This window comes from Panthera pardus, unplaced genomic scaffold (assembly GCF_024362965.1).
Source record: "Panthera pardus isolate Hobbes unplaced genomic scaffold, ASM2436296v1 HiC_scaffold_3, whole genome shotgun sequence".
Classification (NCBI taxonomy): domain Eukaryota; kingdom Metazoa; phylum Chordata; class Mammalia; order Carnivora; family Felidae; genus Panthera; species Panthera pardus.
Genome location: NW_026526876.1, coordinates 24,198,043 through 24,206,468, shown reverse-complemented (window position 1 = coordinate 24,206,468; position 8,426 = coordinate 24,198,043). Strand labels below are relative to the sequence as shown.

Genomic DNA, 8,426 nt, shown 5'->3' with positions numbered 1-8,426 from the left:
CAGTGAAAATGGGACTTCAATGGTTTACCAGGATTTAAAAAGTTCAGTAAACTCCTAATCACAAGTACGTGTGTATGCTACTCATAGCATTACCAGTGGATGTGTTTTCAAATATACTGGTATCAGATATTAGAACGAATGATGCCGTCATATTTTTAGCCACAAGAATATACAAAAAAAAAATCTATTTCGAAAAGTATGACACCTTTGACATGGTCACTTAAATTCTTATTAAAATATCAGCTTCACAAAGTCTACGTGAGAGAGTATTTTAAGGTTTTGATAAACAAACAAACAAACAGTTGAACCCAATGTGTTTATTGTACTCAGAAAATGAAACAGTCTCGTAAGAGTGAGTTTGCTTATTCAGTATTATGCAGAAATAGGGAATCAGGGCCACCTGCAGAGACACAGCGGCTGTGACCAGGAGGCGGGCTCAGCCATGTGCCTCTGTCCACGCGGTCACTGAAATTGCCCAGCGCTTGCTCCTTCTCTCCACCACAGGAAGAATCATGTTGTGTTTACAATATAGTTTCTAGAAATCTGACATTGAAGCTATAAAAATAAATGTCTCAAAAAAAAAACAACTGCAGGCTTGAAAGGAAATAGAGGTTTTGGCGCGTCAAGGGTCCTCCTGGGGGAGGAGCTTCCATCTAACTGAGGGGTCAAGTTCTTCGTCAAAGTCATCCAGCTCCTGCTCCTTGGAGAGCTCCAGGAACACCTGAGAGGGGCGAGAAATGAAGAGACGGGGAGGTCACGCTGCCTCCCGCAGCTCCAAGCGAGTGCAAAGCACGGGCACAGCTTGTACACTTCTGTCCCACGGATGCAACAAAGTCCCTAAAACGGACGCACCTGCTCCAGGGTGGACTGCGAGAGGCTGTACTCCTCCAGGTCGAAGCTCTGTTTAACTGCAGAAGGATGGGTGCACATGAGGAGTTCATAGATACATATTTTAATGTTTACTTATTTTGGAGAGAAACAGAGAGACAGAGTTTGAGCAGGGGAGGGGCAGAGAGAGAGAGGGAGCCACAGAATCCAAAGCAGGCTCCAGGCTCCGAGCCGTCCGCACAGAGCCCGACGCGGGGCTCGTACTCACAAGCTGCGAGATCATGACCTGAGCTGAAGTTGATCGCTTAACCGACTGAGTGACCCAAGGCGCCCCAGGAGTTCATATATTTTTACATCCGGACAGTTCAGCATCCAGTACAAACAACTTTTAAAAACTTGTTGAATAAAAAAGTTTCAATGACAATGTGCCTAGTTTAAGGATTGCATTCAGTTAAAAATACGCCAATGCTGGGACGCCTGGGTGGCTCAGTCGGCTGAGCGTCCGACTTCAGCTCAGGTCACGATCTGGTGGCTCGTGGGTTCGAGCCCCGCGTCGGGCTCTGTGCCGACAGCTCGGAGCCTGGAGCCTGCTTCGGATTCTGTGTCTCCCTCTCTCTCTCCGCTCCTCCCCTGCTTGCACTCTCTCTCTCTCAAAAATAAACATTAAAAAAAAAAAAAATTAAAAATGAAACACACCAATGCATTCACTTGGGTCTGGGGAGAAAAGTGCTCACGCAATGCTCATTTAGCACAGTGTTCGCGATGTCTGTTTAATGGAGGAAACGGTGCTGCAAAGGCCTCCTTCCCTGTGTGTGATCCAAGGCTTTTGCACACTCAGCACAGGAAGAAGTGGAAGGAAGACACATTTGGCAAAGGGAAGCATCAGAAGATGATATGGAAAGATGTTTGAGGGTTTCTGGGGAGCAGATATCTTTTGTGGGCCTCTCTCTCCAGTGACAGCTTGCTCCTAATTGAGTTGAAAACCCTTGTCCTTAACCAAAATGGGACTAGTCCCAGCCCCGATGGGCGGGCAGTAGACTGGAAATAGGTCGCCAGCAGAACCTCCAGGCCAGTACTGGCCACAGTGTCGGTCCGGAAGGGACTGCACGAACACATGGTCCAGAGAGTTGGGGTCCTCAGCTCGGAGAATGGAAAGGGGGCACTGCCGTGACCATGAATGTTATCGGCAGGAGTAAAAAAAGTCTTCTCGAACCAGGAGCCTTAAATGTCTTCCCTAGGGAAGGTGGCAAGCCAGCAAAAAGATCACTGAGCCGTGACAATGGAAAGCGCATAGGGAGGGAGTTGCGGCTAGCACAGTTCAGAGAAGCAGAGCTAATGAGCTCTGATGGCAAGAAAAACATGGGGCAGTGAGGACAGACGCAGCGTGGTCACTTTTGAAGTGCAACAGACAAGGGAAGATTGTTCTAATGACCAGACAGGGGCCAGTTTCTTAATACCCAGCCTAAGGCAATAAAATAAGATGCAAGTCCATATAAAAATTGAATTGTAAATATGCATGCGTCAATGTTCCCAAAGAAAGCATCCTCCTTGAATGCATACACAACTGAATTTTGACTTAGGTTGTTCCTGTGTGTGTGTGTGTGTGTGTGTGTATACACACACACAGGAAAACCCCACCAAAGGTAAAATCACTCCCATTAACCCCCTGCCCCTCCTCCAACACCCAACACACACAGAATCTGTCCACCTCTTTGATCCCGTGCCCATAAAATTCAACTGGAGATTTGAACTCTGAAAACGAACACCTCAGGTCACATTCCGTTCTGGTCGTGCCGACGGATTCACCTAGGATCTGGAATTACCTGCTTTCCGGGGGATCTTATTTCAAAGTGTGTCGCTCTTACCCTTCTCTAACATGAAGAAAGCTCGTGCTAAAGGTCGAACATCTTCCACTGGCACTTTATAGACCATCACCGAAGAGAACCTGGGGGGAGAGGGGCGGGGCTGAGGCCGGTACCACCTGTGCAGGTGCCAGCTGGCTGCGACCCTCTCTCCGGTCGCTGTCCTCCTAAGAGTCAGTTTGGGCCAGCGAAATGCCCAGGCTGAGGCCGTCCACAAGGACAACTGGGAGGCAGGAGGGGATCGTGCCCTTGGCTTCTGAGATAAGAGGTGCAGTGCAGGTAAAACGTGGACATGTGCCAGAGTCACCTGTCACCTTATCTTTTCAGCTGAACACTGGCTCCTCAAACATCACCTTCCAGCCAGGGACTGACCCCTGGTAGTTGCTTGACGTCACCCAATTCACGTGGGGACTCTGGGTCTTTTCTCCAGAGAACTCATCTCTCTCTGACCTTGCCCTATGCTCTCCTAATTTGGGATAATGTAATTGAATCCTGAATATAAAACTGAAAATATAACTGAAATTGAATTGAATCGCATTTTTTAAAAATAATTTGTTTCTCAGATGAACACTTGTCTTTTTACCATTTGAAAATCAGGAGGATTTAGATTTCATTTTGTTAAGATACTATTTGCGCGGGGCACCTGGGTGGCTCAGTCGGTTGAGCGTCCGACCTCGGCTCAGGGCATGATCTCATGGTTCGTGAGTTCGAGCCCTGCGTGGGGTTCTGTGCTGACAGCTCGGAGCCTGGAGCCTGCTTTGGATTCTGTGTCTCCCTCTGTCTCTCTCTCTCTCAAAATAAATAAACATTTAAACATTTTAAAAAGGATGCTATTAGCTCGCTTTATGGGGCAATCGTTCTCATCTATTCTCATTCCTTGTGACCTCATGACCTATTTCTATTCAGTCGTGGGCTGCACACAAGGTACAGCATTGCTGTGATACTTATACTCCACTGTAGAAATAGTATTTTCCCACCGTATTGTTGTGACTTATCACCCTTTCCTGTTTTCTCCCCCAACTCCTAAATCATCTGTCTTCTGTCATCAAGTCTAGCTGATAAAAATGCCCCTAAAATTAATCTCTTGATTTTTACTGTATTATGCTCCTGAGAACTGTGCCATTACTAGACTGTTTATAAAATAGATTTGAAGTGAAATAATTAGGTTTATATTCTTGTGCCACTTGTTAGCTGTCATGTGACCTCCCTTATCAGTTTCCTATTCTTTTTTTTTTAATGTGCATTTATTTTTGAAAGACAGAGAGACAGAGAGAGAGAGAGAGAGAGAGAAAGCAGGGGAGGGGCAGAGACAGAGGGAGACACAGAATCCGAAGCAGGCTCCAGGCTCCGAGCTGTCAGCGCAAAACCCGACATGGGGCTCGAACCCATGGACGGTGAGATCATGAGCCGAGTCGAAGTCGGATGCTTAACCCTGAGCCACCCAGGCGCCCCTCAGTTTCCTATTCTTAAAGGTAACAATCAGTTCCACTCATTAAGGTCCTTGTAGTGGCCAGACTTTCACATGCTCTTTTGAAACCATCCCAGGAAAAATGGAAAAACGGTGTCTTCCTTGGCAAGTCTCGGGGAGGATGAAGTAGAATAATGCAAGATGAGGACAGTACCGGGCACTTAGCACTTAGTCCCTCTGATTTTACACCAGCTCTTCTCTTCTCCAATTTAGGTTCTTGGGTGTCCAGCAAATAACTTCTTTGAGGTTTCCTTTGGGGCTCACTGTGGACTCCGAGGGCCATGCATCAATGAAACCGGCAAGGAAAAGCTTGGTATCAGATCAAAACCAGCAAGCACCCAGCTTTACCTTTCCTGCCGAGCAGCCTGGGGGAAAACCCTCAGGATTTCGCGGTGGAGGCTTTCCCTTTGCTCGAGGGCCTTCACTTTCATCTCCAGCAGGTAATTCTTGCCAAATTTGCTCTTCAGGTGTTGGATGGAACCGATACACCTGGAGGTGGGAGGAGGATGTGGTCGTAAGAGACAGGGGAACGGGACAGGAAACACCACGCTTGAGACCCTTGGTGTCTAAAGGACCTCACTGGTGGACCCAGATGCAGGAGCTACAGCCGCGCGGAGACCTCCCTCTGTCCACAGGCTCCTCCGGCCGTGCACCTGGGCGCCCAGCGCGGGGGTGGACGGGCACCCACCTCAGCCTTCCGGACACCATGATGGCCACGCGGTCACACACGGCCTCCGCCTCTGCCATGTAGTGGGTCGTCAGGAGGGCTCCTCTCTCCGTGTTCTTAAAGTTGGCCCGGATTGCCTGCCTGAATCGTCAAAGGACCATGTGCAATTGTGAAAGGCTTCTCGTTAATCGTAAGTGGGCAGAGAGAAGAATTTGTAACTGGCACGAAGGTTGAGTCATTTGCAAAAAGAGCTTAAGCAAGGGAGGGACCCGTATGGGGGGGTGGGGGGAGGGAGGCAGGTGGGAGGAGGGGGAGGGGGGGAGCCAGGCGTTGGAAGAGGAGCGGGCACAGAATACCATGTCGATCACGAGGTGGCACTGAAAGAGAAATGCTGAGCAGGAGACTGGTTATGAAAAGGCTGCGCGAAGGAGCAGGGAGAATCCAGCAACAGAGGTGTCACAGCCTCGTAGGAGAAAATGCATTCCTAAGAAATATACAAGGTGACACGGAGGACCCGATCCCACCTCGACAACCTAATACTGGGCCCTCGCTCTAAAACACCAGCCTGGCGTGGTTATCACCGCGGCGATCAACGATGCCTACTCTTTCTTCAGTGATGGACTATCATCGGGGAGAGGTTTCCTTTTTGGTTTGCCAAATATCGGTGGCGCTAACGATCCTGAGAGGTGTCTCCTTTAAGAGACAGTTTAAGGGGCCATTCTTACAGCAGGAAAGCAATTCACAGATTTCCTACGGGGCAGTGGAGCTGGCCCCGACGGGGTCGTGCCCCCTCACCACATGTGCTGCTGCCCCTCGGGGTCCATCCCCGTGGACGGCTCGTCCAGAAGCACCACCGATGGGTTTCCCAGGATGCTCAGCGCAAAGCACAGCTGGAACGAGAGGAACAGCGTGTCTGGGGCCGACATGTGGGGTGTGCAGAGGAACGCTGAGCCCCCCCTCTTACCTTCCTCTTTATTCCCTCGGATAAGGTCCTCACGGGCAGCTTCAGCTGGTCCTGAAGCTTGAGTGCATCCACCAGCCTGAAGGAGGGAAACACGATGGGGCATCACAGTGAGGAAGTTGGAAGGAGGGCAGACCCGCAGCCCAAGGATGCAGAGCGGAGCTCAGAAATGCGGTTCTGAAAATAGACACCAGGTGATCTTTTCTTTTTTTTTAAATTTTTAAAAAGTATTTTTATTTATTTTTGAGAGAGAGAGAGAGAGAGAGGCCCAGAGTGTGAGCAGGGGGAGAGGCAGAGAGAGAGAGGGAGACACAGAATGTGAAGCAGGCTCCAGGCTCTGAGCCATCAGCACAGAGCCCGACGTGGGGCTCGAACTCACAGACCGCGAGATCATGACCTGAGCTGAAGTCAGATGCCCAACCGACTGAGCCACTCAGGCGGCCCTACATGCCAGGCAATTTTAAACTGGTTGGTCTGATCCCCTCAGAGAGACAGTTTTCTCTTTTAAAAGAATAGAAGCACATTTCATGATTTCTAAATAGTTGTGCCAAAATAAATACTTTATACTGAATTGTACTTATATTTTGCTTTTAAAAAATATTTATTAAAAAAATTTTTTTTAATGTTTATCTACTTTTGAGAGAGACAGAGACAGAATGCAAGTGGGTTGGGGCAGAGAGAGAGGGAGGCACAGAATCTGAAGCAGGGTCCTGGCTCTTAGCTGTCAGCACAGAGCCTGATGCGGGGCTCGAACCCACGAGCTGGGAGATCATTACCTGAGCTGAAGTCGGACGCTCAACCAACTGAGCCACCCAGGCGCCCCCAAAAAATGTTTATTTATTTTTGAGAGAGAGAGAGAGAGAGAGAGAGAGAAGCCTAAGCAGGATCCGTGCTGTCAGCAGAGTCTGATACAGGGCTCAAACTCACGAACCGTGAGATCATGATCTGAGCCGAAGTTGGGCACTTAACTGAGGCAGGTGCCCTATGCTTAATTTTAGTATTTTTGGTAACTTTCACTGATGGTTACTTTTTAATTTTCATATTCAGTATGAGAGGAAAATGAACACTTTGAAATACAGGAAACGGGTTTCTAGTGGGGAATCTACCCAGTGTGGTCTGGGTCAGGGGTTGATCGCTCGCTCTCCCTCTCGCTCTCCCTCTCTCTCTCTTCCTCTCAAGAGAGGAGTCTTCTGTCCAGAATGACAGTGAAGCTCGTCACTCCCAACTGTCCCGCACCCTCAGGCATAGAACACCTGTGGCTCCCGCCTACCTTGTGATGGTGACTGCCGCATCGGCTTTCCTGAGCCCTTTCACGGCAGCGAACACCTCCAAGTGCTCCTTCGTGGTCAGGTTGGGCCACAGCACGTTCTCCTGAGGACAGTACCCTAGGAAACCCAGGGAGTCCTCTTCACGGCTCCCTTTTAGTAGTACCTGCAGAGGAAAGTTCACGCTCAGAGCCTGCCCTCTGGGTTTGTTTGCTTCCCCTGCATATTTCAATGGCATCTTTCTCCTTACAAACCTAGAAAAACTAGAGACTCTCTAAGTCCTAATCGGGTTGACCAACCTGTCCTCAATCTGCATTGGAGAAAGGTCGTCAGAGAGCAAGCCCATGAAAACAAGTGAGTGCCCCACCTAACCGAAGCCGAAAAATCAAAAATCTCACCAACGGGACCGTCTTGCCATCGTGGCCAAAAGTTGATATACAATTTCCTCGTCGCAGTCAGGAAGAAAGTATATGAATTGGTGAATTTAATTACTCACTATTGGATCCATGATCCAATGTTTTTTGAGAGCCACCCATGTAACAGCCAGCACCCCTCTTATTTTGGGGGTTTTCCTGCTACCAAGTGAATCGGGCAATAAAGAACTAGAAGAATGAATGGATGGAATACAGGCAGCTCGTAAGGTACCGTAGTGGGAGCAGTCCGGAAGCTGGGTTGGGGAATACCAGTGGAGATGAGTAGGTAGGGTCATCAGAGAAAGCCTGTTTGCTGAGGGGCCATTGTGGGGGGGAGAGCAAGAGGGCACCTGCCATGGAAAAGCCCAGAGGAAAGGAATCTGGAGCAGAGGAAAGAGCCAGAGCAAAGCCCTGCGCCATAATGAAGCTTGATATGTTCTTCGACCCTAGACAAAGCTGGGAGCCTGGGGCCGAGTGAGAAAGGAAAGAAAGGCGAATGGAGAAGGAACATGATAATCGGTCCCTGCAGCTGCCAGCAGGTGGGGGGTCCGGCGTGGGGGTGGGGGGGGGTCCTTCAGCCTTAGTGCAGTAAGAGGTTGTTGAAAATATTTAAGTAGGACAATGACATTGTTTATAAAGATCACACTGGCTGATCTGATGACAGCTAATTTCATGACACCCAAATAGCTGACTTTGTAACTCAGATCTTTAAAAAAAAAATGCTTAGTATGTTTTATTCTCAGGATTTTTATTTTATTATACTTTTTAAAATTTATTTATTTATTTATTTGGAGAACGCGGGAGAGTGAGAGCAGGGAAGGGGCAGAGAGAGAGGGAGAAAGAATCCCAGGCAGGCTCCACACCGTCAGCATAGAGCCTGATGCGGGGCTCAAACCCATGAACCGCGAGATCATGACCCGAGCTGAAATCAAGAGTCGGATGCTTAACCGACTGAGCCACCC

General features: G+C 48.9%; 1 protein-coding gene across 7 annotated transcripts in view; it reads right to left on the bottom strand.

The window, feature by feature from the left end:
- Positions 1–302: 302 nt before the first annotated feature.
- Positions 303–8,426, bottom strand: part of LOC109277156 (ABC-type organic anion transporter ABCA8-like) — an 82,461-nt gene continuing 74,337 nt past the window's right edge. For 6 of the 7 annotated variants that reach the window (XM_053893353.1, XM_053893357.1, XM_053893352.1 and 3 more), the window contains 8 exons: positions 7,057–7,217; positions 5,790–5,865; positions 5,621–5,715; positions 4,847–4,966; positions 4,507–4,647; positions 2,694–2,773; positions 853–908; positions 303–721 (listed from right to left, as the gene is read on the bottom strand). In XM_053893353.1, the coding sequence (XP_053749328.1) occupies positions 623–721; positions 853–908; positions 2,694–2,773; positions 4,507–4,647; positions 4,847–4,966; positions 5,621–5,715; positions 5,790–5,865; positions 7,057–7,217 (828 nt within the window). In that variant the 3' untranslated portion in view covers positions 303–622. Of the gene's footprint in view, positions 722–848; positions 909–2,693; positions 2,774–4,312; positions 4,422–4,506; positions 4,648–4,846; positions 4,967–5,620; positions 5,716–5,789; positions 5,866–7,056; positions 7,218–8,426 lie in introns of those variants that run through there. The other variant, XR_008418899.1, reaches the window with a different exon arrangement.